This window comes from Osmerus mordax, chromosome 20 (genome assembly GCF_038355195.1).
Source record: "Osmerus mordax isolate fOsmMor3 chromosome 20, fOsmMor3.pri, whole genome shotgun sequence".
Lineage (NCBI taxonomy): Eukaryota > Metazoa > Chordata > Actinopteri > Osmeriformes > Osmeridae > Osmerus > Osmerus mordax.
The window spans coordinates 2,017,850-2,035,832 of record NC_090069.1 but is presented as its reverse complement, the minus strand read 5'-3'; the positions used below and the strand labels follow the sequence as shown (position 1 = coordinate 2,035,832).

The 17,983-nt window shown below is 51.8% G+C and overlaps 1 protein-coding gene across 1 annotated transcript in view; it reads left to right on the top strand.

Moving 5' to 3' along the window:
• zswim6 (zinc finger, SWIM-type containing 6) overlaps positions 1-17,983 on the top strand; it is a 38,387-nt gene that overhangs the window by 12,958 nt on the left and 7,446 nt on the right. The window contains 10 exon segments of the mRNA XM_067258440.1: positions 9,252-9,412; positions 9,414-9,473; positions 9,475-9,610; positions 10,686-10,834; positions 11,003-11,153; positions 14,302-14,481; positions 15,386-15,565; positions 15,725-15,871; positions 15,987-16,133; positions 17,885-17,983. The exon segment at positions 17,885-17,983 is cut by the window's right edge and continues 159 nt beyond it. Coding sequence (XP_067114541.1) covers positions 9,252-9,412; positions 9,414-9,473; positions 9,475-9,610; positions 10,686-10,834; positions 11,003-11,153; positions 14,302-14,481; positions 15,386-15,565; positions 15,725-15,871; positions 15,987-16,133; positions 17,885-17,983 — 1,410 coding nt within the window.

The following is a 17,983-nucleotide window of genomic DNA, read 5'->3' as shown; positions in this document are numbered from 1 at the left end:
CTGTCTCTCTGTCTGTGTCTCTCTCTCTCTCTCTCTCTCTCTCTCTCTCTCTCTCTCTCTCTCTCTCTCACACACCAAAATTCAGCCTAAGAACAGCTGACTAAACTTCTCTCAGGGGAAGGAGGTTGTGTGTGTGTGTGTTTCTCTTTGTGCATAGATGCACAAGTGTGTGTGTGTTTGTGTGAGTGTGATCAGGGGGCCTCCAAGCAGTCAGTAACAGCTGGAAGAACAACACAACAATCCCAAAGCGCAAACGCAACATTTAGTCAACGTTCACTGCCCTCCCTTCCACGGAAAGCTCCAGTGCTGCACATGCACCTGGATACGCAGGGCTTCCTCCCTGTTGCTAGGCGCACAGGCGGTCTCTCTTCCTGTAGGCTCCTCCACGCCCCTCAGCTCACCGCCTCAGCAACGCAACCCGGAGCACAGCCTCCCCCCTGTTTCCCGATCTCTCTCTCTCTCACACTCTCTTTTGAGCAGAGTCATTTCAGTTTGTTCTGTGTGTGTGTGTGCGTTTCCACAGTGTCAGTTCTCCCCCCCCCCCCCCCCAGCCAAACCCGCCAGAACACAGCTTTCCACAGGCGGTGAGACAGAGATGTTTCTGGACGGGGAAGCTTTTGGCTCTCTGGGTTTTTTCAAAAGGTTGTTTTCCTTCTGTTTGGCCTGAACCTCCATTGGGGCCCTGGAGCTGAACAGACGACTGGGACTGTTGTTGACCGAGGGGATGGTCTCCTCCAGGTCTGCCTGGTCTGGCCTGTGGGGGGACTGGAGGCCTGGTGTATAGATGTAGACCTGGTCCTGGACCAGGTGTGGATGGTATATAGATGTAGACCTTGTCCTAGACCAGGTGTGGAGGGTATATAGATGTAGACCTGGTCCTGGACCAGGTGTGGAGGGTATATAGATGTAGACCTGGTCCTGGACCAGGTGTGGATGGTATATAGATGTAGACCTTGTCCTAGACCAGGTATGGATGGTATATAGATGTAGACCTGGTCCTGGACCAGGTGTGGAGGGTATATAGATGTAGACCTGGTCCTGGACCAGGTGTGAAGGGTATATAGATGTAGACCTGGTCCTGGACCAGGTGTGGAGGGTATATATATGTAGACCTGGTCCTGGACCAGGTGTGGAGGGTATATAGATGTAGACCTGGTCCTGGACCAGGTGTGGAGGGTATATAGACGTAGACCTGGTCCTGGACCAGGTGTGGAGATGGTACTCTCCCCTTGTGTTCCTCCTGGTCTGTGTGCTTGGGTGTGAAATGGAAGCCGACATATTTGGGTTAGCTCCACATCGTTAGCTGCTCCAGGGAGGACGAGCTCGCTGACGCTCACAACACATTCTCTCTTTCATCAATAGCGTAAATACCCTCTGCCTCTTTTCATCTCCCTGCTTCTCTCTCTTCCTCTGTTCTCTCTCTCTCACCCCACGGCCCCTCCTCCCCGCTCTGTCTCCAGTGGCTTGAAGTCTGTCAGATCCAGACCCTGTCCCCGTCCAGTTTGGCTGTGTGTGTGTCTATCTGTGTGTGTGTGTGTGTGTGTGTGTCTGTGTGTGTGTCTATCTCTCTGTGTGTGTGTGTCTCTGTGTGTCTCTGTGTGTCTCTGTGTGTGTGTGTATGTGAGTCTCTCTGTGTGTGTGTGTGTCTTTTAAAGGAGAGGAAAACAGCCTTTTCAGATGCAGACTCAAGTGTCTGTTTTGTGTCCTTAGACACGAAGAGATCATTGTCCTGTCCTGGTGAGAACCTGCTGGAGGGCTGGTGTGTGTTTGTGTGTTGGTGTGTTTGTGTGTTGGTGTTTTGTGTCTGTTTGTCAGGCTTGGACGACTCTCCAAGTGGGAGTTAAGAATGGTTGGTACCCTATAGTCATCCCCTGGCTAAGAATGAATCCAAATAAAGTTTCCTAGGAATGCTAAGTAACCTCCTTGTTCTGCCTTACAATCACTCAGTACTCCAAAGACCAGTCTCTGTCTCGTAAATATAGTCTACACCAGGACTTCATCTTTTTAATACAGCTTTGAACCATCACTTGTAAACCTCATATCTTCTGTTTTCCTTTTCCGTGTCATTGTGAGCTGTTTTGGATACCCTCCAGGCCTGACTGAGGTAAAAGATGGATAAGACTGTTGTGTTGTGTGCCTCTTCCGCTTGTTTCCACATCACAAATACAGAGGGAGCTGTCCCAACATTTTTACGTAGTGACGTCGCACACAGACGGCGTGAACTGGAGGAAGGCTGTTTAGCTACCAGTGGTCTAGGAGAGAGACTAGGGTCTGTCTGACAGACGGCCTCTCCTGCTTATCTCTCTCGGTGGGAGATGCAGCTTGATTTTTCGAACCCTCCTCCCTCTCCCTCTTTCTGGATCTCCAAGCTTCCTCCCAGGGTGCACTCTGCAGGCTCTGGCCAGCCTCTCTGGAGCCACAACGGCAGCAATTAGACGCTAACGCCATCCCAGGCCTCTTTTGTGGCCGGTGAAATGGACGTGATAAAATTCTGGTTGCTGTGGCGTCAGGAGAAGGAAGTGGAGGTCAGGGTTGCCTGGACCTGACAGACACCTCCTGGTGTGTTGTGAAGCGGCTGTCTCTCTGGTGAGGAAGTTGAGGAGCGCACAGATACGGGTTATTTCAGACATGTCTTCTTCCAAACTAGTGGTTCGCTCCAGTCCTATGAAGATAGGCTACAAGTTTCCTGTTTGAGTTCCTGTTTTAGTTCTAAAGCCCTTATCCTGAACTGGCTTTCGAAGTGTTGCTGAGGGATAACCTTCTGTTTGTTACCAGATATATACAGAAAGTGTGTGTGTGTGTGTGTGTGTGTGTGTGTGGGGGGGGGGGGGGTTGAATAAGTAATAAGATAAGAAGGACACAGATTGACCTAGTTAACTCAGATCCTCATTGACCTCATTTTGAGCTTGCTTGGTTTAGCATCTCCCCCCCTTCTCTTTCCTCTACACACACCACTACACACACACACCGCCCCCTTTTCACACACACTTCCCCCATGTGCAGGCACAATACTCTTACCGCACACACACACACACACACAAACTCCCTCTCCACTCCCCTCATTGTTGCCGTACACAGAGCCTTCTCCTTATTGTCATTGGCTGCTGGGTAAAGGTGCCCCCCCTGAGCTTGTCTGTGATTGGCTCTCCCCCTTCTCTCAGCGAAGGCACTGCAGGTCCACTAGCTTTGTCCCTCCAGATGCATTCAGGGGTATCGGTTACTATGGAGACGAAGCTTCGGATTGTTAGACGCATTCCAATATTCTTCTTCCGATTCCTTTCGGACGAGGAAGGTGTGGGTGGTGCTGTACAGGGGATGGCTAGCTACTACAGGGGTGTAGGTTTCACTGTACATGGGTGGGGTCATATGCCTCACCCACCTTTTGAGAACTGCAAACCCCCCCCCCCCCCCCCGCCCTCTTTTTGTCAAGAAAATGATATTTATGGCCGTATCCTCGGTCAGTAAAAAATAAAAGCTGTCCCGTCCACATTTGAAAACAAACCGCCCCTGAGCTAGTATGACCGTTCCTCACCACTGTGTCAGCTGTTTCTCAGTGTCCACTGATCCAGAGCCAGTTTTCCCCTCCCTGGGATTCTTCCGACCAGAAGTTGATGCTGGTTAGAACTGATCTGGTGTCAGCCAGGGAAGGCAGATAGTAACCAGATCCTCTGAGGGTTCCCATGCCCCTCCCCCCTGCGTATTTTCCCCCCGAGACATGTTTTGTGTGTCTCTATGGGTGAGAGATTAGGTTCCCTGCTGTGAGTACACACACACTCTCACACTCTCTCTCTCACACACACACACACACACCTAGGCTGAGAGGCACTTCATTGCTCAAGCTTCACTGCACAGCTTTGGTGGGTGAAACGAACAGAAGAATTGCGTCGGTGTGTGTGTGTGTGTGTGTGTGTGCATGTCAGTGTGTAATGGACTGGAGTGTAGCTGGCCATTGTCTAGTGAGCACACTATTAAATGAGGGCCCTGGTCACAATGCTGAGAATGACCCCCTCCAGCCACTCGTTTCAACGGGCAACGTCTAGGGCAGTCTCTGGCATGAAGGGGTCCTTAGAGCCAGCTCTATAGGAGCCTGCTGCTCTTTCACAGGCCTGTAAACCTTCTCCCAGGCTCTCATCAATGGGCCCAGAGTCCACCAAGTAGCACTCTGGTCATGATGGTATAAAAAAAAAAAAAAAAAGATGCCTTGTATTGGTTGGTTGGGTGGGTAAAATACTGGCATCCGTTTGGTTGAGTTAGGGCTGTATTATGGTCTGTTTCGATAGCGAGGGAGTTACGGCTGGTTGCTTAGCGCTTTGCAGAGCTGTATTATGGTCTGTCTCGGTAGCGAGGGGGTTAAGGCTGGTTGCTTAGCGCTGTTCAGAGCTGTATTATGGTCTGTTTCGGTTCCAGGGGTGTATTATGGTCTGTTTCAGTAGCGAGAGGGTTAAGGTTGGTTGCTTAGTGCTGTGCAGAGCTGTATTATGGTCTGTTTCGGTAGCGAGCGGGTTAAGGCTGGTTGCTTAGCGCTGTGCAGAGCTGTATTATGGTCGGTTTCGGTAGCGAGGGGGTCAAGGCTGGTTGCTTAGCGCTGTGCAGGGCTGTATTATGGTCTGTTTCGGTAGCGAGGGGGTTAAGGCTGGTTGCTTAGCGCTGTGCAGGGCTGTATTATGGTCTGTATTATGCAAGCTGTGGAGGGAAGAGAGGAAGTACATGACAGAATGCTGAGCTCAGGGCTCTGGCATGCCGCCAAGCCTCCGCACACACGCGCGCACACACACTTACACACACACACATACGAGCGCTCAGCTGAGGGCTTTCCAAGCTTCCCACCAACTTAGCGATCTGCTCCTCTGTTTAGGAATCCTACCCTTCTCACTTTCTCTCACTCCCCTTTCTTTAGTTTTCTTTTCTCACTCTCTTGCTGTCCCTCTCTGTTTCACTCTGTCTGTCTCTTTTTCTCTCTCTGCGTCTCTCTCTCTCTTTCCTCTCTGACGTCAGTAGTTCAGCTTTGGGCCATGGATGACTAGGACTGGCCCAAGCAGGGGAGATCTGTGTGTGTGTGTACACGTGCATGCACTTCTACTGTTTATATATGTGAGGAGATGTGTGCTTGTGTAAGGAGGAGGCTGTGAGTGTGTGTGTGTGTGTGTGTGTGTGTATGTATATGCGTGCCAATGTTTGAAACATGATGCCATGTCATCATATTGTCTGCCTGCTTCACAGGAAGGGGAGGAGCCAATGGAGGTTGTTATTTTCTTCTGGTTCTACTTATCCTCCTTTTTTTTATACCCTTTTAGATCTCCTCTCTCTCTGAACTTTTGCACTTTTTGCTGCATCAGTATTCTTACTATTTCCTAGTTAGTTGCTGTGTGAATTCCCATCACTCTTATTGAGCAACCGTGAGTTAGGGGAAGCAAAACTATCTTGTCTGAAGTGGTTGGTTCTCTCCAGACACCCTTGTGACTGCAGGGTTGGGGACATCTTGCGATATCTGATTCTGAGTCACCAGCCACAGTTGGCCAAGCCCAGTTCTTTCCTCTCTTACTAAACCTACTCCCATATAGTTATGGTTCCACCCAGAAGTGTTACAGCTCACTGACCAGAAACAGTTGACTGTTCTGTGTTTGTTTCCTTCCGAGTGTTCCATTCTCCTCCAGCTCCTCCCATAACTCCGCCCAGTCTCACAACCTCCCGCCAATAGGAGGCCTTGTCTCTTTCCAGAAGCTCTTCCCCTGTGTTCGTCATGGTAACAGAGAGGCTTCTCGGATCCCCCTGAGGTGGAAGTCAACAGATGTGAGAATCAAAAGACCCGCCCGCCTCTAACCCCCAGGACGTTCTGAGGAATGTTCTGTGTAGTTGCCGGGTAGAAAAAGCATGTCAGCGTTGATAATTCGATCTGCTGAAGCACGTCTCCTACTACATTAAGACTGAAGATGGATGTTTCAACTTGACAGTGTCACAAAGTCGTAATTTCTGAAAGGTCTGTGTGGACCAGCTGTCTGTGCGAAACGTCCAACTGCATCTGAAGCATTAGCATGACAACGTTAGCTCCCCTGTAACCTACACTGACTGGAAACAGGCTTTCTCATCAAGGAGGCTAACCGAGTTAGCATGTCAGCTGTGCGTGAATGCTCTCCCTGTTTTTACCGCTAGCTAGGGTTGACTGCGCGCTAATTATGGCCTTCCTCCCAAGATAGGGGTTTAAAGCGCGTCCTTTTCGATGTCTTACTCGCCTGTTCGATCGGTTAACTTTCACAGCGTCCTCATTCCGGAATCGACAGCTTACCGACTCAGGTGCTCACAGGTTTATCATGCGTTTGTGTTGTTTGGGGACAGGTGTGTGTGTGATGAAAAATAGAGAAAGAAAAAAGATTGAACGTAAACAAGAAAATTGTAGAAACAGAATCGCTGGCGGGTCTCTCTATACCTATAGGCTACAGGACCAGACACACGATGCTGCCCCACCACAGACCCATGACCTGTTTCTCCAACCCCAGTCAAGACGTCAGATCCCAGATGACCATAATGTCACCGGGGCACCACAATACCACACCAGGGTTAAACCCCGCAGCAGTGTTGAATCCGATACCAACTGCCCAGGTCGTCTCGACTGCTCCGAAGCCTGATAGCTCCACAGAAAGTCGCAATGTGATAGGCTACGGCACCATTACGGAAAAACACACTCAATTTTATCCTGCCTTTAGTAGCTATATCTCTAAGCTTGTCTTCAAAAAGCCATATAACACATTAAATGGGAATTCCATCTGTCGGTTTGAACTCTACAGATAATCTCTGAAGTCCGCCAAAGAAGGCGGAGATTGAACCCGACGTTCTAGCTTGGCTAACTAGCTTAGTTTGAGTTCTCACGGAAGGGCAAAGGGGAACGAAAAAATGTTCAGTGACCAACTGTCCCAACCATCCGAGCCTTCAGCTCTTGGATGTGGAGTATGTTGTGTATGTAGCGTATGTCGTCTAACGCCAGTCACTTGGCGGGGTGCCTGTCAGACCCATAGCCAAGCCACAGGATTCACGGCAGCCATTTTGAGGCCATCTCAGTGACATCCTTCTACAGTAATTCCAGGGTGTCACTGTGGTGTGCGGAGCCGACTTTAACAGCAAGAAAAACACTCTTCTGGGCTCTTTGTCTGGGCTATTTACTGTATCCCTCTCTGTCCTTCTACATGCATCTCTGTCTCTCACTCTCTTGATGTCTCTCTCTCTCCCTCTTTCTCCCTGTATTTCAGCGTCTGTCTATTTGAGCTTGGCACTGACAACAGGAAGTTATCAATCTCCCAACAGACTATGTTTGGGTCCCCTTGTCACACAGGCCTGTAGCAACATCCCACTGTGTGTGTATGGGAGCGAAGGCTGGCATTATGGGGGCTGATGTATTGAATTGTCATCAGAAATAACTTAAGCCCTTCAATTCCCCATCCAGATAATGGTGATGGCGATATTATGTAACTGCTGATGGTAGGCCAATGTGCAGTTGCTGTGAGTGGACAGGATAACGTTCGCATGAACTTGGTTAATCAATACGGTTCTGCCCTTCGATCATTTGTCAAGTTTCATTCTGTGATATTTGATATTGAAATATGAGCAGTGTGTCTGTATGAGCAGTGTATATACAAGGTCTTTTCCCCCTCAACCACGCAAATGGTCACAGTGTAAATCACCCAACAAGAACAACATGTCATATATTCAGACTTGTCCAAATGACTTTGTTGAGTGATTTATGTAATAAAAAATACACGAGTGAGTCTAACACAGCCTAATGAGCATGTCAGATGTCTAGAAGATTCCAGTCACCATGTAGAACACCTCAGAGAAGTGAGCAGGACAAAGTCAGACCTGTAACATGAGGTCTGTTTTTAATTTCCCCTCCACTGGGGGCCCAGAAAGGCAAACAAGAGCAGTGTTTCTGTAGCTAAAAGCTAGCGACTCTCACCTTACTAACACCATACACAGACCAGCCCCAACACAGACCAGCTGCCCACTGCCCTACAGCCCCGCACAGACCAGCCCTCACCCCGCTGCCCTACAGCCCCAACACAGACCAGCTGCCCACTGCCCTACAGACCAGCTGCCCACTGCCCTACAGCCCCACACAGACCAGCTGCCCACTGCCCTACAGCCCTGCACAGACCAGCTGCCCACTGCCCTACAGCCCCACACAGACCAACTGCCCTACAGCCCCGCACAGACCAGCTGCCCTACAGCCCCACACAGACCAACTGCCCTACAGCCCTGCACAGACCAGCTGCCCACTGCCCTACAGCCCCATACAGACCAGCTGCCCTACAGCCCCACACAGACCAGCTGCCCACTGCCTACAGGCCCACACAGACCAGCCCTCACCCCGCTGCCTCAACACATACAGGAGAACAGGGTATTTGACTGCAGTCACGGCTAAATCCACGTCAATATTTCTCATTCTCCTTCACACACTATTCATATTGTGTACGTGTATTACGCACACACACACACACACTGACATGATATACTACACAGACACACACAGAGAAGCAGAGAGACTTCTGTAGTCTACTGAGCCTTCCGCTGGCTAAACAGCCTTGGGGTGTGTTGTGTCCAGAGACTGCACCAGACAGCCTTTTCTGCATGTCGGGGGGGGGGGGGGGGGGGGGGGGGGCAGTGCCCCTGACCCGGAGGGGGGGGGGGAGGAGATGGGGAGGAAGGAGGGGCAGACCTGGGGAAGTAGGAAAGGTGTTGTCCAAGGGAAATGAAAAGGAAATGAGAACATTTTGGCCTGTTGTCGCTCAGCTTTACTCTGGAGAAGGGTTTGTGTGTGCGTGTGTGTGTGTGTGTGTGTGTGTGTAGGCCTGAAGGTGTATGACCTCTCTAGCGACCTCACATTCTCAGCCTGAGAATGTCATGTTTCTGAAAATATAGCCTAGATAGACATTCCTCAGAGAAGGTGTGTGTGTGTCTTCTGAAGGTTGTGTTTCTACTGCTACTATTGAATTAGCAGGTCGTCAGACACTGCCCCTCTGAAGATCAGCAGTTTTCAGTCATTCTACAGGGAAATCACTGTGAAGGAGGAAGAGAGAGGAAGGGAGGGAGAGAGATGGAGAGGAAGGGAGAGAGGAAGGGGAAGAAGAGAGGAGAGAGACAGGAAGGACTAGAGAAAGAGTGACAACAAGCGAGAGAGACGGAGAGAGAGACAGGAAGATAAAAGCAGCCTTGAGCGTTCTCGGCAACTGACATTCCATCCTGTTCCTCCCCCCCCCCCGCAGGGTTCCACCTCAGCGGCACGGTGACGGAACCGGCCACGTCCTCGGAACCCGAGCTGGCGTGCAGCGTGAGCGTGAGCTTCGACCGCTGCAAGATCACCGCGGTAACCTGCGGCTGCGGCAACAAGGACATCTTCTACTGCGCCCACGTGGTGGCGCTGTCCCATGTACCGCGTACGGAAGCCCGAGCAGGTCAAACTGCACCTGCCCATCTCGGAGACGCTGTTCCCAGATGAGTAGGGACCAGCTGCAGAAGTTTGTCCAGTACCTCATCTCCGTGCACCACACGGAGGTGCTGCCCACCGCCCAGAAACTGGCCGACGAGATCCTGTCCCAGAACTCAGAGATCAACCAGTTCCACGGTGAGGATGGGGGGAGGACGAGGGGGGAGGACGAGGGGGGAGGACGAGGGGGGGAGGAGGTGGGGGGAGGGACGAGGGGGGGAGGACGAGGGGGGGAGGAGGTGGGGGGGAGGACGAGGGGGGGAGGACGAGGGGGGGAGGAGGTGGGGGGGAGGAGGTGGGGGGGAGAAGGGGCATAGGAAAGTGTCTTTTTTAACCATTTATATTACCTGTGTTTGTGAGTGGGGTTAGAGAATAGAACTTCCACAACTCTATCCTAACCTCTCCACTCACTCACACACAAACACCCACGCACACACACACACACACACACACACACAGCCTGCTCAGGCTCCAGTGCTGGGTTCGATTTCCTCAGTCTTGCACCAGTGAAACCCCAACCGGATGCTCTCTTTGGGAGAGAGAGGAACCAGGACAGGCAGCCAATCGGGAGGCAGGAAAGAAAGGCACTTTGATCCGGCTGTATGAGCACACCACCAACACACACACACACACACACACACTTTGATCAGGCCATGCTTTTGCTGAGTGCACGGCAGGAATGCAGGATGTGGGAAAGTGTGTGATGAGACTGTAGATGTGTGTGTAATAGACTGTACAGTGGTTAGCAGTTTGGAGATAGTTTGTCTACTTTTCCTTGTGGAACATGTGTTAAACATTTTCAATCCTCTATCCATTAGGGGCCTGACCACATAAACACTGGTGTCCCCTTCTGTAGATCCATGTGTGCAATCAGTTTGATCATCATAAACCTAACACATCCATGTGTGTCCGCAAACAGTGAACGTAACTGTGCCTTGTTTGTTTGTGTGTGTGTGTATGCATAAATGTGGATGTGTGTGCGTCTCTGTATGTGTGTGTGTGTGTGTGTCTCTCTCTCTGTGGATGTGTGTGTCTCTGTGTGTGTGTCTCTCTCTGTGGATGTGTGTGTCTCTCTCTGTGTGCGTGTGTGTCTCTCTCTGTGTGTGTGTGTGTGTCTCTCTGTGTGTGTGTCTCTGTGTGTGTGTGCGTGTGTGTCTCTCTCTGTGTGTGTGTGTCTCTCTGTGTGTGTGTGTGTGTGTGTGTGTGTGTGCAGGGGCCCCGGACCCCACGGCAGGGGCCAGTGTGGATGATGAGAACTGCTGGCACCTGGACGAGGAGCAGGTCCAGGAGCAGGTGAAGCTCTTCCTCTCCCAGGGAGGATACCACGGCTCTGGGAGACAGCTCAACCTGCTGTTCAGCAAGGTAGCACACACACACACACACACGCACACACCCACACACACACACACACACACACACACACATGTATATAAACAAATACAGATTCCGTCAGCATGTAACTAAATAAATATGCCTCACCAAAATCTTCACTGACTGTGTTGTCATGTCTGTGTGTGTGTGTGTGTGCAGGTGAGGGAGATGCTGAAGATGAGGGACTCTAACGGGGCGAGGATGTTGACACTGATCACAGAGCAGTTCATGGGTGACCCCAGGCTGGCCCTGTGGAGGCAGCAGGGCACCACCATGACCGACAAGTACAGACAGCTGTGGGACGAGCTAGGTAAGAACACACACGTACTCTCTCTCACACGTACTCTCTCTCACACGTACTCTCTCTCACACGTACTCTCTCTCACACGTACTCTCTCTCACACGTACTCTCTCTCACACGTACTCTCTCTCACACGTACTCTCTCTCACACGTACTCTCTCTCACACGTACTCTCTCTCACACGTACACACACGCACACAAACGGGTACACACACACACACAGGCATGTCTACACACACACATGGGTACACGTGCACAAACACACACATGGGCACACACCCCACCTGGAATACACACAGGTGTACACGCACACACACATTACATTTACATTACATTTAGTCATTTAGCAGATGCTCTTATCCAGAGTGACTTACAGTAAGTACAGGGACATTCCCCCCGAGGCAAGTAGGGTCAAGTGCCTTGCCCAAGGACACAACGTCATTTTGCACAGCCGGGAATCGAACCGGTAACCTTCAGATTACGAGTCCGACTCGCACACCCACACACGGTTACACCCCCACAGGGCACACACACCCCTACCACACCGTCTCCCTGCATTCCATCCAGGCTGGTTCTGTGAGATAAGACAGAGGGAGCATATCCCCTGTGTTCTCTCTCTCCTGGTGACTAACAGCGTGTTTTGAAGGTCTGTGCCTGTGTGGTTGGGTAGACAGTCAGACAGTCAGACAGTCAGACAGTCAGACAGTCAGTCAGACAGTCAGACAGTCAGTCAGACACGCACAGGGCTGCATACCGAGCTAGTTACGGCGTGGTGTGTCGACGGAGCCTTTAGCATGCGGTCGGCAGCGCACGGCCTCTGACGGCTCCAGTGGTCTGTTCTCTGCAGTGGCGGATTGGCAGAACAGATGAGATATGGGCTGAATACTCAAATTAGCCCCTTCAAAGGGGGGGGGGGGGGAGGAGGGGGAGGGGAGGGAGGCAGGCGGTAGGGTGTGGTAAGTGTGAGGGAGGAGAGATCTATCGGGCTAAACCCAATATTGTTCTAATGAATGTGTGCATCGGAGCCTTTGTAGTTAGACAGTCATCTGGGTCGCATTTTGTGGGGGAGGTGGGGGATGGGACACAATTGTATTCGAACGCCAGTCAGCATGCGAGTGCGTGTGCGTATGTGTGTCTCTGCTCATGTGTGTGTGATAGACAAGAGACCTGTCAAGAGTGATGAGGAGCAACTCCTGATGTAGAGTGTATGTGTGTGGAGCTCAGACGCTAGGAGACCGCAGCTCAGCGGAGACACCGACCCCATCTCCTGCTTGTCGATGGTGACTGCGTGGTGGAAAACATATGTTTAGCTGTCTGCTCTTTCTTTTATGTTCCTCCTCCTTTCCTCATCCTTTCCTTCAGGTTATCCTGTCGTAAAGAACAGCTCCGTGTGTGTGTTTAGAGAAATGGTTGTCTAGCGGTGGGTTGTTCCAGATAAAGCTTCCGGCTTGATGGATTTACATTTAGTCATTTAGCAGACGCTCTTATCCAGAGAGACTTACAGTGAGTACAGGGACATTCCCCCCCGATGCAAGTAGGGTGAAGTCCCTTGCCCGAGGACACAACGTCATTTTTCACGGCCAGGAATCGAACCTGCAACCTTCTGATTACTAGTCCGATTCCCTAACCGCTCAGCCATCTGACTCCCTAGATGCCTGGCTGCGTGTTGTCGCGATTGCGAGACGGCTCTCAGGTCCAGCGCTGCGAGGTGTCTCTCCTGCGGCCGCGCTCCTGTCCGTGTCAGGGCCGCCGCGCCAACAGCACTGCTGTTCTTTTCTCTACGTTTTTGTTTCCTGTTTTCTCTGTGCTGCCATTCTCCCCCCCCCCCCCCCGTGTCTTCCTCTCCATCCTTGTCTCTCCCCCTCGTCTTTGCCCGCTCTCCCTCTTTCTTTCTCTTCCCTCCTCCTCCTCTCCGTGTTGTCCTTGATGCAGCCCAAACAAAGACATCGAGGATAAGCCTCCTGTCCCTTCCCCCATCCCCCTCCCTCCCCCCCCTCCCTCCCTCCCTCCCTCCTCCTCCTCTGCTTCTCTCCTCCCTCTCCGCCGTCTCCCCCCTGTCGTCTGTCCTCCTCTTCTCTTCCCCGGCTGCATCCGACCGACGTTCATCCCTCCTTTAAGTCTTTCCCCTCCTTCCTCCTCCTCCTCTTTTTGTTCCGTGTTCATTTTCACACCCCTCGCCCCCAGCTCCCCCTCCCTGCCCCCAGTCTCTCTTCTCACCCCCCCCCCTCCTCCTGGCTCTCCTGTCTCCAGCGCGGCTCACTAGATTCTTCTATCAGTGTGTGTGTGTGGGGGGGTATGTGTTTGCATCGTCGAAGGAAACCTGTTTCATTACAGTAGAGCAGTCTTTAGACCATCCTCTTCACCCTGTCACTGTCAAACGAGGCACTCAGAGCAGCTGTGCTGAAATCAAGGAACATTGTAGATGACGGTTTTTAATATGTGAAAGGTGTGTGTCCTTTTTGTGTGCGTTTTGGGTTTGTATGCACTTCACAGCAGAAGCAGATCATAGAGTGTGTGTGTGTGTGTGTGCAGGGGCTCTCTGGATGTGTATAGTGCTGAACCCTCACTGTAAGGTGTGTGTGTGTGTGTGTGTGTGCAGGGGCTCTCTGGATGTGTATAGTGCTGAACCCTCACTGTAAGGTGTGTGTGTGTGTGTGTGTGCAGGGGCTCTCTGGTTGTGTATAGTGCTGAACCCTCACTGTAAGGTGTGTGTGTGTGTGTGTGTGTGTGTGTGTGTGTGTGTGTGTGTGTGCAGGGGCTCTCTGGATGTGTATAGTGCTGAACCCTCACTGTAAGGTGTGTGTGTGTGTGTGAGTGTGTGTGTGTGTGTGTGTGCAGGGGCTCTCTGGATGTGTATAGTGCTGAACCCTCACTGTAGTGTGTGTGTGTGTGTGTGTGTGTGTGCAGGGGCTCTCTGGATGTGTATAGTGCTGAACCCTCACTGTAGTGTGTGTGTGTGTGTGTGTGTGCAGGGGCTCTCTGGATGTGTATAGTGCTGAACCCTCACTGTAAGGTGTGTGTGTGTGTGTGTGCAGGGGCTCTCTGGATGTGTATAGTGCTGAACCCTCACTGTAGTGTGTGTGTGTGTGCAGGGGCTCTCTGGATGTGTATAGTGCTGAACCCTCACTGTAAGGTGTGTGTGTGTGTGTGTGTGCAGGGGCTCTCTGGATGTGTATAGTGCTTAACCCTCACTGTAAGCTGGAGCAGAAGAGCTCGTGGCTCCGGCAGCTCCGCCGGTGGAACAGCGTGGACGTGTGTCCCTGGGAGGACGGTAACCACGGGAACGAGCTGACCAATCTCACCAATGCGTTGCCCCAGGGCGCCCACGGCAACCCAGGTGAGATCACGCGGAGAAAACGGACATGCTTTCTTTTTTAATCTGCTTTTTTCTTTGGAATCTTTTACCTTAATCAACTGGCTCTCTCCCTCACTCTCTTTCTGTATCTCTCTCTCTCTCTGTCTGTCTGTCTGTCTGTCTGTCTCTCTCTCTCTCTCTCTGTCAGTGCAGATGTCTAGTCCTCCCTCACTGGCTCCGAATCACTCTCTGTCTTTTAATCAACCCACTGCACCTCTCTGTCGCCCTCTCTCCTGCTGCTCTCTCTCTACCTGTCTGTCTCTCTCTAGTCCACTCCCTGTACCTCTTTCCTCTCTCTCTCTCTCTCTCTCTCTCTCTCTCTCTCTCTCTCTCTCTCTCTCTCTCTCTCTCTCTCTCTCTCTCTCTCTCTCTCTCTCTCTCTCTCTCTCTCTGTACTGCTCTCTCTCTACTGCTCTCGCTCTCTCTCCCCCTCTAGTCCTCCCCATCCACCACTCTCTGTCTGGCTTTCTACTGCTTGCTCTCTCACACACACACACACTCACCCTCCCTTTCTCTTTCCTCTCTCTCTCCCTCCATCTCTGTGCCTGCAAGCTCCTCTTATTAACTTTTGTGCGGCTAATAGAATGAGCCCAATAACAGCGACTGGGTCCTCTAGCTATAACTGCCCTTTGGCCTCGTTCGTGCCTGCGCTAAATTAGAAAAAAATACAAGCCCTTTAACATTTCTATCAGGCAGCAGCACTGTGCAAGGGGGCTGTGTGTGGAATGAACAAGCAGCCCAGACCCAGCGGAGCTGCTACTGTTGTTCTAGTCGGACTGCGGCTGCTGAACTTTCGAGGCCCGCACTTTTCTCCTCCGTACTCAACCTACCTCTCCACCTCTCATCCTCCCATCCCTCCTTCTCTTCCCCCCCCCCCACCCCCCAGACTCTCCGTCGAGGCCCCACCGGACTGTGTTCACGAGGGCCATCGAGGCGTGCGACCTCCACTGGCAGGACGCACACCTGCAGCACGTCATCACGCAAGACCTCTACACCAACTACTGTTACCACGACAACCAGGACCAGGGCTCGCTGTTCGACGGCCGCGGCTGGCCCATGTGGCACGGTGAGGGGGTGGGGGGGGGGTTGAGGGGGGGAGGGAGGGAGAGGAAAGGAGAGGGAGGGATGGGAATGTGGGGGGGGGGGGTGGTAGGATGGGAGGGGGATAAATGAAGGGAGGGGAAGTTGTTCTGACGCTCTCTCTCTCTCTCTCTCTCTCCTCCAGAACATGTTCCGACTGCGTGTGCCAGGGTGGACGCCCTGAGGTCACATGGCTATCCCAGGGAAGCGTTGCGGTTGGCCATCGCGATCGTCAACACCCTGCGACGGCAACAGCAGAAACAGCTCGAGCTTTTCCGCAACCACAAAAAAGGTTCGATCGACTAAGCGTTCCTTCAGTCGCTCTCTTCTGTGTGTGCGTTTGTTGGCACTGTTGTACATGACTGCTGTGTAAACAGTGAGGTAACCAGCTGCCCTCCCTCCTCCAGAGCTGCTCCATAAAGGGACAACGTCGGTCACTAACATGGAGGGCTGGGTGGGTCACCCCCTGGACCCCATCGGCACACTGTTCAGCACCCTGCTGGAGACCAGGCGGTCCGATGAGGAGGGGCCCGCATCCTTCCTCGACTTCTCAGGTACACACACACACACACACACACACACACACACACACACACACACAGAGACACACATGCACACAGAGAGAGAGACACACATACACACACACACACACACAGAGACACACACAGACACACACACAGAGAGAGACACACACGCATTCTTAAGTAGGTATGTCCACGCACATCCACACCAACAGACTCGCACACAACAACAACAACAACAACACACACACTGTTGTTTCCGACCAATCAGCAGGCCCGCCTTCCGGCAGAGCCAATCAGCAGGCCCGCCTGCTGGCTCCAGTCATCAGAGATGACAAGCTAGCACAGCGCTGCAGTCATCCTCCAATCACAGCTCATGAATAAGAGATGCAGGAAAAAAACTATCCAATTAAAACGCATTAAATATGTAGGGGATAGAGGGGGGGGGGGGTATCCGGTCATATCGGTATAACTGACACAGCCGTGTTCAAACGAGGCTACACGTTGATATGATACTGTGTTGGCTCATCATCCACATAACGAACAACGCTGGCTTTGGGAAAGAGCTGGTTTCACAGGAAAGGCCGAGTCCAAACCATATATTTCAGATCGGCCAACAGTTGAACTTCTAATACATGACCATCAGGACAGCCAGTTGGACTGTTTGATCTCATCACCAGCAAGCGTTTGGACATCATCCATTGGTGGCAGTCTTCCTAACCCTGGATCTTTCAAAGGAAAGCGTTGGCCAAGTAAACACACTCCCAGGGTTGTTCCAACATGCTTCTGTTAAAACATACATCCGTTACCTTGGAAGTGTGGAGGAAGTGTGGAGGGAGTGTGGAGGGAGTGTGGAGGGAGTGTGGAGGGAGTGTGGAGGAAGTGTGGAGGAAGTGTGGAGGGAGTGTGGCCACTTCTCTCACCCAAACACAAACCTCTCCAAAGCTTAACCTCACCGTCATGCATATCCCTGTTTAACAAAGGGATGTGTGTGTGTGTGTGTGTGTGTTGCTTCATTAGGGAGTCTTGATCCTCCGGGGTTAGTTGTGAAGGCCCAGTGAGGCCTCATTAAACCATTAGAATACATGATTATCATCCACAGGAGGATACACACACACACACACACACACACACACACACACACTGGGCCACGAGAGCAGCAGAACATCTATAGATTTATCGACAGCTCCTCTCATTGATGTGGAGCTTGAAGGTCACAGTGAAAGTGCTTTGTCTCTGCTCGGTCTGAGTTGGCGCTGGAAAACCCTGCCTTGTCACGGCCGCTCTGATTGGACGATGGCGAACTTGGTGTCAAGCCGACACGACGAGCATAGGTTACACGCAAGCTCAGGGGCCACGGCGCCGTGCAGCCAATTAAAAACATGGAAACTTACAAGAGTCAACAGTTTCTCTCTGTCTGTGTCTCTCTCTCTCTCTCTCTCTCTCCCTCAGCCTCTCTCTTTCTGTCTATCTCTATCTCTATCTCTCTCTCTCTCTCTCTCTTTCTCTCTCTCTCTCTCTCTCTCTCTCTCTCTCTCTCTCTCTCTCCCTCAGCCTCTCTCTTTCTGTCTATCTCTCTGTCTCTCTCTCTCTCTCTCTCTCTCTCTGTCTCTGTCCATTTAGGACTGTGAACCATCAAAGATCTCTTAAAAACGATAAAAATATATTTGGTCTTTTTCTCTCTCTCTCTCTCTCCCTACCTACCCTCCCACCCAACCCTTTTCTCTCCATCATTATTTTCTCTACTCTCTTTCTCGTTCCTACATCCCTCCACCTTCTCTCAGGCTCAGGTTCAACCAAGAGGGCGGAGCCTCGCCTGTTCCCAGCACAGCACTTCCTGGAAGACGGCGAATCATTCGTGGCCCTGGCCGTGGAGACGGCTC